A 17,344-nucleotide genomic window follows, 5' to 3' on the forward strand; every position below is an offset into this window, starting at 1 on the left:
CCAAAGTTTAGAATCATCGAGATTCCATGCTACTTTTATTATTATATAATTCGAAAACGACTAAGAAATTTTATATCTTCCGATATTCTCTGAAATTCTAAAAAAAATACATTAGTTGACTTCAAATTTTTGATCGATGGGATTCATATGAGATTGAATAATAAATTTCATAACATCACAAAATGTTTCAAAAAATTTATATTTAAATAAAAAGGAATTTTACGTACAGTATATTTATCTTTAAATTGTAACGATACATTCCAAGAAACTCGAAATAAAATACAATTCTGATTTTAACGATTATCAATCCTTCAATATACTTTTCTGAGCAGATGTCGAATCGCGACCGACCAAGTGTCACAAAGCGTGCGTTTCTCGAGTCGAGTTCACTTGGCCGTGAACTTGCCGTCGACGGAAGGCCAACCCTTGATCCTCGATTCATCTTCTTTGATAGTCATCAGTCGTCTGAATGAAAAGTGAAAAGTGGACGTGGTCGCAACGGAGACGGCACACATATTTGCATCGGAGAAAGTCGCCTCTCTCGTCCCCTCGTCTCTTTCTCTCACGGTGCTTGCGTGCTACATAATCGATGCATTAACACCTTGCATAACTCGATTTCGCGGTATTAATCATCTCATTACGCGGCTGTCTCGTCGAAACAGGATTATACACGCGCGTGTATGATACGCATAGCAAAATTTCCATGCTCGCCGGGAAATCTGGAGAAATTGAGAGGACAGTTATTAAAACGTTCGAAGGAAGTAGGGTTATTGTAAAATAAAAAGTGTGTATATAAAATTTGAAATTTTTTAAAAATCTCAAGTAGAAATCACAATTATGTAATAATGGAATATCATATACTCTATGTATGTGAGAGATGGAAACGATATGTACATATATTATAATATTTCTTAATTATTGATATGCAATATTTCTTGAAAACGTACTTTTCTTTTATATTTTTTTTAATTCACGCATTTCCTTCTCTCCATGTATGAAAATTATATTAAATCTTTATGTTGCAAACGATTAACGATATTTCTATTTCTAAAAATAAGACGGTTCAATCGATAACGAACGTAAAACAGTTTCGTAATGACCGTTTTCAATCGTGACAAGATAATCGCGCTCGAAATCCCTCGTTACGCATCGAGGCGTCTATCACACGGAAAAATTAAGATTCGCCACGAAGGATTCCACCGTTGGACCGTTATCGTAGAAGCTATTATGTTCCTCGCTTCGTTTCGACGAGTGTACAAGGTGGCTAAATTACGGTCTCTACGAGGAACAGATGAACGGTAACACCTCCGTGAGGATCCCGTCTGACAGAGAATCACGATAGATCGAACGATGTATTCTTGCCAGAGGGAAGAGGACAGCTTCGTCATCGACAGTTGCTATGCAACGGTACTTATGTAAGTAGTACATGAGGCAAATTTCTTTGAGATGTTTATTATTTTTTTTTTTTTCCTTCTTCTCCTTTCCGAGAGATTAATTTCTTTGGATTCTTTGAAACTCTTTTGAAATAGATTTGTGAAATATTATAATATAAAATATGATAGATTAAGTTATAAAAATAGATGATGTCTAATTTTCAATTAATTTTTTCTAATAATTAATAATCTCACTTCTAATGGAATATTGGTTTTTTTCAATAGATTTATTATTAGTAGTTTATTGGAAAAATTGCAGTAATGTTAATTACCTTGAAATGTAATGTTCTGTTACTTTAGAAGGAGTGAACGATGCTAGCGCCACGACAGTAGTATTGGAGATTTTAATGCCTGTAAGAAGAGGCATTGCTTTGCAATTTGTTGATCACGTAATCGATACTTGTAAATTTCTGTAAAGTAAAATCTGTATTAGAGATTGGAAAGGAATTGGAATTATTAATTTATTTTTGATTGAGATAAAGAAAATTGTTATTTTTAATTAATGATAGGAAATTTTGAAAATATAATTGATTTGTATTTGATAATAAATATTATTTAAGCAAGGTTAATTTAATAGAAAAATTGTTGTATAATAAAAAATTATATTATTGCAGAAATTATATAATATGTAGTAAATACATGTATATAATTTCATAAATTAAGGTGAACAAATAAGAATATGATTTATTTGTACAAATTTTGTATTATTATAATAAAGAATTATTTAATTGTTTTAAATATTAATTTAATTAATCCTCTTCTTCTTTATTACCTGTGCATCGACGAATCTTAATCAATAAATGATTCAATAGATCAAAATAAAAGAAAAGAAATATGAATTTTCTGAATGTACGATTTTTTTGCGTAATCTACATCGTCAATGTGATCGACGCATTTCAAATCAAACGTAGCAATGAATTGATTTAACGATAGCCTAGTAATTTATGACATCCTCCATTCTTTGCCAAGGTTGCCCGTTCATCAAGCCTTTTTTTCTTCTTTTTTTTTTTACACAATATTCAGTATCAGTAACAAGTGCAATCACGAGATAGAAAGGAAGGGCCTCGGTTCAGCGAACACGGCGGAAACTGTCGCCATTCGTTCACGCGAAATCCATTCACCGCAAGTGTAACCCGTTTCACTTTTATAAATTATTATTATGGTCGATCGATCGTTGCTTTGCAATCTTTTGATATTCTGCAATATATAAAAAATTAATATGGAGTATTAACGCAATAATGGATAAAGGCAATGGAAGAAAGAATAATTTTATTCGAGTCGATAAAAATATTTATATATGAGAGGTTTAATTATTATTGTTATTAATGTTATTCCAGAAATGCGTTGGTTTCGTGGCCACGCCGAGGCGCCAAAACTTTTGAGCCTAAGTCCTCTTCAAGCTGACGAAGACCTTGACGGAGCATCTTACCACTTTCATGCTGCGTCTCAGTACAGAGGTAAGAATCGTGAGAAAACACCGATACAATTACCTCACTGCTTACACCAGGATGCAACGTGAACTTTCATAATCCAAATTACGATCATTCTAACGTTAATTAGCCACTGATTAGCCATCTTGAAATCGAATGTAACTTTCTGCCCATACACACTGGTACACTTGGTTTATATTTCTCCAATATAAATTTTAATACAGTACGTTCAAAATTCCAAAATTGAATAAAATGAAATAAATTAAGGAATTTCAAGATTCAAAATCATGTAATTTGTAATTTCTAATCGAGTTTTAAGATTAACAATTTCAATAAGTATTCCCTGTCTAAACAATATCCCAATGAAAATAATATTGTTGCCCAATAAACAGGATATCCTCATCCACAAGGTTTTTCACACGAAATATTTATAATTAGATCCTAATTATAAAATTATATTCATATACGATTCAAATTATGTTTTACAACCACATTCCTTTGACGATTCAATTCGATTCCAACGAATTGGCTAAATCGCCTCGAAATTACTCATTTGGAATTTATACCATCTCCTTTCGATGTTGCTGCAATATTCACCGACTAATGTCGTGTTATTAGCTAACAGTATTGGCAGATTGGACGTAGATTATGTCTGTACCATCGAGATTTCATCTTAGGTGCGATTATTACTCGAGATTGCATCCACAAACATTCCTGCAAAAAAAAGAAAAGGAAAAAAGTCTTATTGTTTCACATATCTTTATTCCTAATTCGTTTTTATCTCCGCCATTTTATTTAATTCATTATTTAATTCTTCTCTTTTCATTAATAAAAATAGATCTAAAAATTTTAATACACTATATCTTTAAAAACATTCCAAGATTTCTATTATAATAAATAATTAATAAAAAGATATTTTTTCCTCTTTTTAATTTCGAAAGTATTGATTATTGGCTTAAGATATTACAATTCCAAGAATTTGCTTGGTATTTTATATTTCAGTTAGAATTAACAATATTACAAAATTTCATTAAATTATGCAAATGTTTTTTATATCTCTATTTTGTGATGAATAAGCATTAATGATTAATAAAATTAGTATTTATTCACATGAAATCGTCCATGCATTAGAATCATTCTAAAAATAAAAAAAAAAAAATCAGGTCATCAAGTACTGTAAAAAATTTATTTGACAGCATTTATATTTTTATGTACATACCTTGATGAATGTTGAATAATTATACGCGTAAATATTTCACCACTCCATCCTTAATGGATTAATAATCTCCGCGTTTCGAGTCGGTTCTCTTCAAAAACGCAAAAGTTTCTCCAAGCCGATGCTCGTTTTTCGTGCGTCGTTTCATTAAAGCCTCTTTCGAAAGTGAAGAAACTTTGCATAGCCTCGTTAGCTTCGTGAGAGTCTCTTTTTATGAACCCAGCTTACGTTAGGCCACGAAACAGGAGAGATTTACCTCGTTCGTCATGATGAACTCAGCAACACGTGTTAAACGCATGTTGCACGTATTGGAAAACATGTTAATATGCTTAATAAGCCGATACTTTGTTAAAATATGTGAAAAGAGAAACAATACGTTGATTGTATTGTACGATTCTTTCGAATATTGGCTACTTGAAATTACTTGAAACTTTATTTAATTATTGACAATTATAAATATTGCAATAAAATATATAATAATATTATATATTAATTTTTGATTTTCATATATGTATAAATATTTCATTAATTTGTATTTAATTTAATATATAACAAGTAGATAAGATTGATTTTATCTAGAGAAGAGATGATTAAATTATTTTCAGAGAAAAATTTATTATTGAATATGGAATTTATCTGAGAGATCAACAATATTTTATTTGATCAATAACATACTTTATTTCTTGCTACCAAATTGCAGATAGTATTTTATCATATCATAAAAATCCGCTGTATCTTTATTTTTGCATATATCGTAATACGTCTTCTGTTTTGTTCAATTTGTTTTGAATTATTATTTAAATTATTCCATTCTTTCTTCAAAAACTTCTCATTAATTTTTTGTTCCCAGACAAAATCGACGATATGCAAACAAGCTGCATTCCAATATAATCTCTGTTAACGATAAAAGGCAAAAATCTGACGTTTCAATTAAAGCTATTCACACGATGAAGCAAAATATTGTATGTGATTCACGCATATAAATTTAAAAAGAATTCGTAATAATTTGGAGAATCGATTTCACAATTCTTAGGATTTCAGTAAAAACATGTTTTGCAAATTTTTGACCATTTATTTCATTTTCGCAAAAATTTCTGTGTAACATCTATTTTTACCTCGTCTCATTCCAATCCATCGTAAAATTACACCATCAGAAATTTCAAATATTTTAATATTTTCTGTTTACTAGTCAATTTCTTAAATTTTTCAAACAAACATTGGATCACAATTATTCGCACAGAATCACGTAATGTTTAACGAATTCTGAATAATAATTTCGTGTTATCAATGCAATCGGTGATACGACGATATCATAAAATAATAATTGGATTAGCAAATACGTTCCTTTGAGTAAAATTGTGTGTTTAATCTGAATGAGTATTTACATAGCCGACAAAGGAACACCCTCACAGGAAACCGCTGTGTTAGTCACTTCTATGAACACTGAGATAACATCATTGTGGTTTTTAGCATATATGTGTGAACCTGTCACTATTTTTATAGATATTTCATAATCCTTAATCGTGGAACTGAATTAATGACATCAATTTTAATCTGGCTGAAAGAAAATAAAAAGATAAAATTAAAACGTGTAATACAAAATTATGTTCATTTTATATTATGATGATAATAATTCAAATCGTCAAATAAAAATCAAATATTAAATAAGTATATTTCATATACGAAATAAAATTTTATTTTATAATAATACAAAAATACCTAGACATAAAATATTAAAATTTAACGCAAATGAGTTGTAATCATTGGTGGTTGATAAAATAAAAATATCAAAAGAAAATTAATTCTCCTGCAAGTTTATTTTATTTAAAAAATATTCAAGTATAAAAACGTTGAAAATTAAAAATGAATGAATTTTTATTACTGAAATTCATTTTATATTCCTATATCTCTAATTACGTTTTGTAATCAGAATATTTCGTTTTCTTTATTTGGTGTCACAGCAAGAATTTCTACGTGCACGTAAACTTTTTCTTTCAATCTAAAAAACGAAACAGTTGGATTTTGCGAAGTCAGCTCGCATTCTAGACGAAAAGGTAGTGGCATTAGTGGCCAACATCAAGTTTGCAACGTTACGTGGACATTAACGGGTTTCTTCACGGCAAAAACGACCGGTGGTTAAAGATTTCGTAATGGTGTGTCGTTTGCGGGCGGGGAAATTGCGAATTATTTAAATCACTGTTTGAGGGAAAGGTTGGAAAAATTCTGCGGCATCAAGTTACACTCTTCAAACTCAGTTGTGCAATATAAAATTCGAAGAGGCGTGTTTCTTTGATCCTTATTTACTTTTGTATAAACTGAAACAGAAATATCTTTGCAGAAGATTATTATGGTTATTTCTTTAATTTTTGTTTCTTATTCTATATGTTTAAGTAGCTTCATTTTTAAATTCTGTTTCCTCAAAATAATCTAATATTTTTTGTTTATAATTATTTTAAATATTATTGATGAAATAACGAAATTTGCGTGTTTCGAATATCTTCATAATTTTCTTCATTATTATATGAAGAAAGAATTATAAAAGAATTATATTTTTTCATGAATATGAAAAATGTAAAAATATGAAAAAAAGTAAAAAAATATGAACTTTAACTATATACATAAATAAACATAAAATATAATACTACATGTATATTCATAAAAGATGCTTCAGATAAATATACATATTATACAATTTTCCTATATTTATTTTAAAAAATGCACTTGTACTACTTTCTCCTAATCTATTTTAAGAATACCATACTTTTCCTCATTTACATTAATATCTTCTTTAAACTTTTTATATATCATGAAAAAAATAAAATTCTGTTACCAATGTTCACAATAAAGCAATTAACATTATCATAAAATGTTAGACATCATCACACATTATCTTTAATAATTTTCATACTATTATTTTTTTAAAAACAACTTACCACTTCACATATTAATCATTATTATATCTCGCAAAATTTTAACAACTTACTTCTAAAATAATTGCACAAATAATCGAAATTTTTGCCGTTAGAAATGTCAGAGTGGATTTAGCGAATTGCAGGAAATGTGTTACACGCGATATCTATATTTCTCGAGTATCGACGATAATGATAGAGAGTCGAGCTAAGAATTGCACGGTAAATAGACCTTTGGATCGTTCCAAAGGGGATTGAAGAAAACGTTTCACAACTAAAGAAAGTGGGGATCAATTTTGCGGTAAATGTAACACGACGAACTGGCATAAAAGGAAAAAGCTGCCAAAGAAAGACGAGCGGTGATTTTATTAAAACGTTACTTCCTGTATCCTTAAATTGAAATTCTGTAGATGTATAATAACAATTGCAAACTGATAAATTAACTTTTAAAATATAAATTATGGAAGAAATTGTAAAATGAAATTTACAAAACACTTTGCGAAATATATATAATAATAATAAATCTGTGAAATTATCTTCCAGGAAATAATACGAATATTATCAAAGATAAATTGCAAAAACTTTATGAAATTTATATAACATAATAATTAATCTGTGAAGCGATAAGCTATCTTCTAGGAAATAATATTGAAAATTATTTCTCTAAATTATTTCTCTTGACGAAAAACACGATGTCATTTTTTTTTAATCATTGCAACTTGGACGACAAATCTTTACACAAATCTTTCGATTAAAACATCTGAAATTTTGAATCTTGTTATAATTATTTATATTCTCTCAAATTGCAATGATTATTCTAAATATTATTACCTCGAAGTTCGCAGAGAACGTCACTTCCGATTCTCTCTTCTTCCAATTCCTCTCCTAGTTTCGTGTGACTATTTTTATTATCGCTCGAGAGCAAAGCTCGAGCTCACGTGAATTGCTCATACGGGATGTCCTGTCTTCCACACATCCTTGTCTTGAGCCTCTCCGCTCAAACTCATATACCGTCACGGTTCGAGGAAGGCGATCATTTTCGTCGCGGCTGTCACTGTTAAACGAAGTTTCGACTTGTACACACGCGTACGTTTCGCGCTCGTCGATCGTTTCCTTGGAAGGATGACTAACAACGTTTGGTACGACAGAACGTTGTACGACGCGAACGACTCGAAGACAATCGTCGATATCCATCAATTTTTAAAATGTAATTCGCGTTAATTGTGTTTGATTAGAATTCGAATTTTCGATTCGACATGATTCATATTTTTTCATCATTATCGACTATTGATTTTTGTAATTTGCGTTAAATTATAATTAAACAGATTTCGAATTGTTAAAATTTTTTGTAATTATAACTCTTTTTTTTTAAAGGTGGTGATTTATTGAACGTGATTAAAAGTGATTTTTGTTATCAGTGATAATGGTGGATTGTAATTCTTGATGATGATCTTGTGAAATGTAACGATGTTTTTTGAACTGTTTGTCGCCATAAATTTGAATTAAATGATAATTGAAGAATAATCTTGCATCGGTGCAATATGATGAGTTTTAATTGTATAGTGATGCTACATTGGAATATAAATTTATTACAATTCTTAAAAATCAATTTTATTATAAGAGTAATATTTTATTACTCTTAACTGAAATTTTATGTATATAATTTTCCAATTCAATTTTGAAAATGATTAGATACACGATAATTTTATGTATAATAGAATATTTGAAAAATTACTATATGTAAATCTCAAATAAAATAGGTTCCCATTGAATATTGAATATTGAATATTGAATATTGTTCAAATAGATTCAATATAAAATTATGATTAATTATTTTTACAGTCTTCCAGTCATTCAGTAAACGTGTCATGTTATGTCTAATTATTCATTTGATGTGTCAGTCACAAATATTCGTTTTACATTCATTGTGCAAAGTCTTAAAATCTGAAGATTTCAAAGGAAAGACAGTCTAGTAGTGATGAAATAGAGGTGTAAATAGCACTGACAAACATTTCAATGGGTATTATGAATATAGCAAAGAGATGTGCAAAAAATTCTCAATACTTTTCCTTGACAAAGAAATACTTTTGAAATAAAAAGAATCTATTTATAATATAATCACTTTGTAATTTACAACTACACAATTACTTCTCTCACAATGATTAAAATTAAAATTAAATTTACAAGTTATTAATTTTTTCTCAGTATCACTATTGTTTAAAAAAACTACCTGCCATGAGCTATTAAAAAAATTAACCAACAAACTTTTAACTCTTTAAATGATTATACATCCATTTTTAATCTTGATTAAATTTTTAATAATTCCTTACTTCTTTTCATTTCCTATATTTGATAATTTATTTAATCTTTATTATTCAAAATAATTCTTATTTAATAAAATATAATATTTAAAAAAAATTCTACTTTTTTAATAATTCTGAGCAAAATATAAAGCAATGTATTAAATCATTTTTCCTACCTTCACAGATTTGTCTCCGGTGCGATGGGCTCGCCGGAAGTCGTCGAGCTCCGAGTCGGAGCGGAACTGCTACAACGTGCAGACGTCGCAGGTGACCACCGAGCGGAGTCCCACCAAGAAGAACAAGAAGAGAATCCAGAAAGAGAGGCGGAGGATCTGCGAGAAACGAAACCCGTTGTTGGACCGCGTGAAAAATACCAGGTTGAGCTTCTTCAAGGATCGAGATTCGGACGACGAGGAGCAAGAAGAAGAGGAAGAGCCGGAGAAGCTGCAATTTCGTTCCATGTGCGAGTTGAACCAGCATGGCCTGACCAGAAACGAATTTCGTAGATCGGTCTGTGAATCAGATTTGAAAGAGATCATCGAGGAGGAGAAAACTCAGGCAAAGAGGAAAAGGCGGTCGAAATCGCAGAGCAGATTACCTCATCGAAAGCAGCAAGAGGATCGCTCCTCGTTCTTGGGTCTGCGACCATCCGCTGGTCAGAAGATGGCGACTTTGTCCAATGACATAATCGAGGAAAGCGTCGGTCAACAGAATCGCAGGTGGCGGAAGAGCAGAGAGTTCGTTCAAGATCATCAGACACCGAGGCGATCCATGGATCACGTTCTGGAAGGTTCTACCAGCACCGAGGATGGAACGTTCAAGGATGGCTCTCAGTTTGACAGCATAACACCATCGAGCTGTTTGGCCGCCAAGTTTCGAGCAATGCAGGACAGGTATCTGAAAAGTTCCACCAGTAAGTTAATAGCGAAGATCTACAAGAAGGAGGGCAAGGACAAGGAAAGAAGAAGACTGAGGAGCTTCTCGTACGGCACTTTGCCGGGTCTCGAGGAGCTCAGAACGAATCCCCTTTACGAGGAACAGGATCAGGACGACAACGATTCCGGTATCCTGGACAACGACTCTGCCACCAGCTCTTTGCTCGACGACAGGTGCAGCAGCAGCGCCTCTGGATTGTTAACCACGCTCAACGATTCGTCCTTGAATTCACCACCTCAGTTACCACCGAGGAAACCTTCGTCCTCCATCGTGGACGTCGAAAGAACAGCGAAGATGTTCTCCAGTTTGGACGTCTATTGTGGAAGGAACGAGGGGAGAGGTTGCAGGAAGGACGTGTCCAGGTTTAACGCTCTTGAAGATTCCTCGAGCCAGATCTGTCAGGCAGCGAACAACGAACTGATAGATCGACAGGATCGTGACAGCTCGAAATTGTCCGAAGAGAAGAACGTGATCGAGAGGTTGAACAGTAAAGACTGTTTAAGGTCGGAGAGTTATCAAAGCTCTAGGCTTTCTGTTATCAGGAACAGGTCTTACACCACGGAAACGATGGTCGTGAAGCTTCCTAGAGAGAGTTCGGATCAGTGTTTGGGCATCTTCATCGCGAAAACAGCGGAATCCAGTCCCGGTTACCTGGTGGCTCATGTAGTGCCTAATGGGTTGGCCGATAAAGAAGGTACTTTGAGGATAGGCGACGAAATTTTGATAGTTAATGGGAAGAGGCTACGAGGGTTGAGCATGGCCGAGGCTAGGAAGATTCTTGGAAGCGGAAATGGACCTGGCGACGTGGACATCGTCGTCTCCAGGTACTCGGCTGTAGACCAGTCCCCTAAGAAGCTGACAGAGAGCAGCGTTGACTACGAGAACGTTCATATGGAGAATGGCCACGGTGTCATCGTCGAGAATTCACCTGGTACGCACTTCAGAAAACATCAGACGAAGCATCATCGGGACAGGAGGAACGAGTGTAACAGGACTGGTTCTTCGGACAAGGCTGTCGTGGAGAACGGTACGAGCTCTCAAAATGTTTCGAATTTTTGCACGCTGCCAAGGAGGCCTAGGAACACCGTCTCGACGTTCCTCACCGTCGTGTTTCAGAAGGGTCCTGGAAAGAAATCGCTGGGATTCACTATTGTGGGTGGAAGCGACAGTCCTAAGGGAAGCATCGGTGAGTAATTTATTTTCGATAAAACAACGATATTATTATTAAAATTCACGCGTGGTGAGAAATGAAAATTTATCGAGATTTAATGATGATGATTTAATGATAATGAAAGGGAAATGAAATGAAAACGTTTCACATCTACAAAAAATTTCTACTGATTTTTTTTTTTCTTAAATAATGTGGATAATTATAATTGTATTTTCTGTTATGTTTTCATTTGTGCGTTTCACATATTTGTTTCATCTATAAAAGAATGTTTACATTATTTTCTACTTTCGATCTATGCTATGTATTGTTTGTTATATAAGATTAACAGTAACTATTTTGGGGGATAAATAATTAATTATTGTATAAATTTGGTAGAGGTACTAATATGTTAAAGTTAAATTCATGCTAATATTAAAGACTAATATAATATTAATTTTAAAGCTAGTTTTCATCAACGAGCTATCTTAATTTAAATGCAGTAAAAATGTTTAACAACTATTATCTATTATGCAAGGCAACGTCGTTAATATTCGTTGTTTAATATTATTATAGCGTATTACCATTAAATGAATTAATTATTTAACTAATTCAAAAATAATATATATGATATATTACATATATATTCTAATATTTAAGCTAATTTAAATTTGAATTAATATTAAAACTAATAAATAATTAAATTTGCTACAATAATTTCTTTAAAAAGATTTAAATTTTAACAAGATTAAAAGCGATACTATACTTTACTATAATTATATGTTATTCAATTTATATTTAATCTCAAATTATGTAACTATATTAAAAATGTTTAAAGCTATATAATGTTATTGTTAAATAACTATTTCAAAAATGCTAACACAATATTCCTAGAAATCTATCTCAAATTTCTAATGATTAAATGTATCAAAAACTTCCAAAACTTCAACAATCGTTAACATTTCACTTTGACGAAAATCTTTTCAACATTTTAAAATTATTCTACATAAACTAGAACAATAAATAACATTATAAACACTTAAATATTAATCTAGTGTTAAACATTTCAATTCTAGCAACTCACCTGGAATTAACATAAGTATCTTAAACTTAACGATTAAACATATTCAATATTCATAAACAATATTTCTTCTTCAACATTTCAATATCAAAATATCCAAAACAAAATAACTTTATAAATATTATAAATATTATAAACCTTAACATTATTTATATCGTTTACACCATCGCATTTCAACTTGTTTAAACTTTTAACACGATAGAATATTGTAATAACTTGCAAAAACTTCAAATTTTCTCCCTAACTTCTATATATTATCCTGAATATTATATACTTTAACAAAATACTTTAAATCTCTGCAAAATTTGCAAAAACACATATATTTAATATTTCATTAAATATCTAAATTTAAATTGTTACATTTTATTTTAAATGGAATACAAAATAAAATCACTTATATCTTAAAATCTTCAATTGCAAATTAAGTAAATTTTAAAATTGAATACTACCACAACTTTTATATAATAATATTAAAAAATATATATTATAATATTAAAAATTATATAAAATCCTTTACATTAATATTAAAACAATCGACCAAAATTTATTCGTGTAACAATTTCTCAATCAATATAATATAATATTTATAATTAAAATGATCGATAATCTTCATCCCTATTTAAATCCCCTCACCCTAATCTAATCTCAAAAAGAATTCGTTGCTCCAAAAATGATGACCAAATAATGATATCAATTTTTGAAAGATATATGCACGCTTCCTATTTTTCTCGCGAAACAATGCTCTTCGTGCTCGTGGACGCGCACGTTTGATGGTCGACCCGAGCAGAAATAGCTTAGAAACATCGACGTCGATTTCCCGGCACAACGTTTACAAGCTCGCTTCGACCGACGCACGCCGCCTCTTGTCGATAAATTGCCTCCGCGTGTATACAAGCGGTCTCGAGTTTTACGCGATCGTTACGCTACGATCCTAGGAAGAGCGTGGAACTTGGGTTTCGTAAGCACGCATCTGGAGTATCGGCGCGAGCTTCGAGTTGTTTTACATTCGTGTAAAACGAAGAGGGGAGAGGTATATATGCGTGGTAGTTCGCCTCTTGAACGATGAAGAGGATCGCCGTGAAATCGTTCGAGCTAGTTTAGAGAAAAGTTTTGGAGGGTTTGGAAATGTTTGGTTTAGTTTCTGTAATGTATATATGTATATTTTTTTTTTAAGAAAGAGAGAGAGAGAATTGATTGCTTGGATATTAATATTTTAAATTGTGATGTAATGATGTAATGAGTTGAATATGAATAGGAAAATAATTATGGAATAGGAAAATACAGGGAAATTATTTATATTTAAATTGTTAAAATAAATTTGATTCGCGGTAATTCATTGATTTAATTTTTACGTAAAATTAGGAATAGATTTTAATATAGTTCAAAGTATAATGTATTTAATTCATACACGATAATATATTGTAAAGAATTAAATTTGTATAAGAGATGGAGATCAAGTAGATACGGCGCGGAGACAACGATTTAAAAAATTAATTTTGAGAGCATGACGAATTAGATGGTTAAGATATTATTGATTTTATTCATTTTAATTTCATTAGGAATATTTCTTTTTTAAAATACATTCTTTTAAAAATATTAGTAAATTAGAATCATAGAATTGCCCACTTAAATTTTGTATTATCAAATTAATTTTAAAAAAGATTTTTAAAATTTATTTTTTCGTGTTAATAGGCAAAAAATGCAAAAATTTTTCAAATAAAAAAAAATAATAATAATATTTATCCTGTTTAAAAATACATAATTTATCACTATCGTCGCTAAAACAAAAATATGGAAATTAATTTTTAAAATAAAACTCATTCAAAGAACAATTTTCCTCGTAAAGCGTTCAATTCAATTCATTAGATTCTCATAATGATACAAAGCAAAATCTGAATCTCCTAAATTCTAAAATTCTAAATTTTAATTGTTATAAAAATTTTTTCTACAAATTACAAATTTTTACGTTAAACACTACATTGTCAGAGTTTGTCTATAAAGTTTATTTATTAACACTATTCAATTTCATCAAATCGTATGTTAATAAATTATCTGCGAGTAAATAATTAATAATTATCACGTTAATAATATTTCTTTATCGAACTCATTTCGATTAATCGTTGCTTAATTTCCTTTCTCTAATCCATAACACTATACTATTCTATATAATTATGTTTGTTACAGGTATCTTTATAAAATCGGTATTGCCAGGGGGGCAAGCCGCGGAAGATGGCCGTTTGCGAGCAGGTGACGAGATTTTGGCAGTGAATGGCCACGTCTGTCACGACTTGACCCATAGAAAGGCCGTTCAGCTTTTCCGTAATATCAAAACTGGACCGGTTGCTTTGCACCTTTGTAGACGCATTAAAAATAAGGAACTACAGTGAGTACGGCAGTGTTGTCCTATTGCATATAGTTTTACAACTTAATATTAGATGATTGTATTAAAGAAAGGAAAAAAGAAAATTGAGTTAAAAGAATGTATATTATAAAATTGTATATTAGATATTTTCGTATTGATTATGTAAAAGTAATAGGATAATCATAATTTTTCAATTTTAAAAAGTAAAATATTTAAAATAGATATACGTATAAAATTGAATTTTTTTTTTCGAAAAACTATGTTTTCGAGAAACATATCGAAGATAAATATTCCAAAATTACGAATATTTATCTGATATAATATTATATCGTCTTAATACTTATTCAATATTTATTTCAATAATATTTTAATAATTGAATACAAACTTTTACATAATCAACACGAAACATATATATATATATATATTAATTATTTAATTATATAACACATTAAACTTTCAAAATAAAAATGGGACTTTAAATAAATTCTTTATACTTTTTTTCAGGACGACAAAGGCTAAGTCGTGCGCAGACCTTCTACTCGTCGACGCGTGAAGAAAATCTGTATAAGAAGATTGTAAAAACGAAGAAAATACTTCCGTGACCGCTGTAAAAATGAACTCGGGATCTGTACATATTGTAAATTTGTAAAATCTCTTGAAATAAAACTATTATTTAATAACTATCGAAAAATTACGTTGTCGATCGTTGCACATCATTTTGTCTCGCAAACAACAGATTCCTCAAGCACCTTAAAATTACGACCTCTTTATTGTCCTCTATAATAATAATAATAAAAAATAGTAATAATAGTAATAATAATAAAAAATAATAATAATAATAATAATAATAAAAGAAATTGCATACAATAAATTCACGCTGTTTCAACGTACCTGTATAAAATCTTATAGTCATGATAATAATATAATAATAAAAATAATATAATAATAATAGTCAATAATAATCAATAATAATAATAATAATAACCATTTGATAATAAACTTAATCATTACGCAATTGCGACACCGCGTTAAATAAATTAATTGAAACAAACATCAAAGATCAAAGATTCGTTCTGATAGACTAGAATCCTAAAACTTCGTATGCAGCGAACGTTAGGTCGTTTAAAATCGATTCGAAAGAGCACTTCCGGTGGGCAGATTCGTCCACATTGCCTCCTTCTCAGCATGGCGCCGATTTTTGCGTACTTTTTGGATACCTGTAACACAAAATGTTTCTCTTATAGAATAATTAATTTTGTTATATATTTGAAAAATTATTTATTAATAATGACATCCATTTTTATATTTTCATATAAAGTGATGAGTATAAGTAGAGAGATATTAAATGATGCTGCGATTCTTTATATTAATTGTTTACTAAAAGATTGTGCTAAAGATCCAAGATTATTAAATAAACGTAAAATAAAACGTAAAATTATAATATTTTATAGGAGAATACTATTTTTATTTAATAGATAACAATAAAAATTAGTTTATTTATAAAATTAATAGTTACTTATTTGCTATAGAATTTCAAATCGAAAATGTTAATGTGATGAATTTTGTTTAATACCTGTGTCTCCTTGTGATTTCTAACTCGACAGGACCTTCCCTTACTGCCTTGAACAATTCGATTACTTCTTGATGAGTATAACCACGCAGCACTTTTCCATTTAAACTTAAAATTTCGTCACCTGTAACAAAAATTCGAATACTGTATTAGTTAAATACATTCGCGAAGAATTAGAGAATCGAATTAATTAAACGATCTGTTAACAAAAATTTATATATAAATCGTCGATTTGCTATTATTAATTTACAACTAGAGTATGAATATACATTTACAAAAAATTCAAAGATAGAAAAATATAGAAACATGCAAAAATACATAAGATATCAAAAATATTCACAAACAAATTAAACAAATTTCTATACAAGATTATTTCATTAATTTCATACTTGAAAAATATAAAAATAAATCTAATTTCTGTACATCAACTTTTCCATTCGTTTCGATCTTTAGAATCGATCCTTCAAACGATACGAATACGTCAACACCCTATATATTTTGTCAATCATAATTCGAGAAGCCAAGAAACAAATCTCGTTCGACTCGAATTTCGAACGTTTCCAATTTTGGAACAGTTCGAACGGGAGGCTTAGCCTTTTGGCAACAGGCGGAGATGCATCGATCCTGTACTTATGCAACCGAAACGGCCGGCGGCCCGTTATGCAAGCATGCGGCAGGGTGCAGTGGCACGAGGAAACCACGGACGTTCGCGTGCTCGTAAAAAGTGTCAGGATCGGTTGAAACTCGAAACGCGTTGCGTGAAACCTGCCTATAGAACGTGTTGCCGCCTACCGCGTCGGGAGCCATCGCAAAAATCGCGTAGAAGACAGGGACGACACGCGTGTGCGCGAAATTCGATTCGACGTCGACATCGCGGCTTTTCTTCCACGAGGAAACTTCCTCGTGTCCACCTTGATCGAACCCCTTCGTTTAAAAAAAAAAAAAAAAAAAAAAAA

General features: G+C 30.8%; 2 protein-coding genes across 4 annotated transcripts in view; one reads left to right on the forward strand and one right to left on the reverse strand.

Annotated features, from left to right (window-relative positions):
• The first annotated feature begins 2,748 nt into the window (after positions 1-2,748).
• LOC102672819 lies at positions 2,749-15,512 on the forward strand. 3 transcript variants are annotated; one of them, XM_031513965.1, is made up of 4 exons: positions 2,749-2,890; positions 9,476-11,413; positions 14,640-14,838; positions 15,323-15,512. In XM_031513965.1, exons 1-4 carry the CDS (start codon positions 2,773-2,775, stop codon positions 15,369-15,371), a joined length of 2,304 nt encoding a protein of 767 aa, XP_031369825.1. In that variant the 5' UTR covers positions 2,749-2,772; the 3' UTR covers positions 15,372-15,512. The 3 variants fall into 3 exon arrangements, with proteins under 3 accessions (XP_031369825.1, XP_031369827.1, XP_031369826.1); XM_031513967.1 differs by lacking the exon at positions 15,323-15,512 and having other exon boundaries at positions 9,476-11,254; positions 11,344-11,413; positions 14,640-14,830; XM_031513966.1 differs by lacking the exon at positions 2,749-2,890 and adding an exon at positions 7,849-8,195.
• A 52-nt stretch (positions 15,513-15,564) lies between these two features.
• The window catches only part of LOC102672997, a 105,668-nt gene continuing 103,888 nt past the window's right edge, over positions 15,565-17,344 (reverse strand). Inside the window, exons 8-9 of the mRNA XM_006623069.2 lie at positions 16,392-16,512; positions 15,565-16,035 (exon numbers count right to left, since the gene is read on the reverse strand). Coding sequence (XP_006623132.1) covers positions 15,999-16,035; positions 16,392-16,512 — 158 coding nt within the window. The 3' untranslated portion in view covers positions 15,565-15,998. The remainder of the gene's footprint in view (positions 16,036-16,391; positions 16,513-17,344) is intronic.

Source organism: Apis dorsata, unplaced genomic scaffold (assembly GCF_000469605.1).
Source record: "Apis dorsata unplaced genomic scaffold, Apis dorsata 1.3 scaffold_813, whole genome shotgun sequence".
NCBI lineage: Eukaryota > Metazoa > Arthropoda > Insecta > Hymenoptera > Apidae > Apis > Apis dorsata.

Bases quoted from the DNA above. Each gene is read 5' to 3' on its own strand.
- LOC102672819 (XM_031513965.1), top strand. From the start codon at position 2,773: ATGCGTTGGTTTCGTGGCCACGCCGAGGCGCCAAAACTTTTGAGCCTA. The intron at 2,891-9,475 runs GTAAGAATCGTG...CTACCTTCACAG, and splicing joins TGCTGCGTCTCAGTACAGAG to ATTTGTCTCCGGTGCGATGG. The intron at 11,414-14,639 runs GTGAGTAATTTA...TGTTTGTTACAG, and splicing joins CAGTCCTAAGGGAAGCATCG to GTATCTTTATAAAATCGGTA.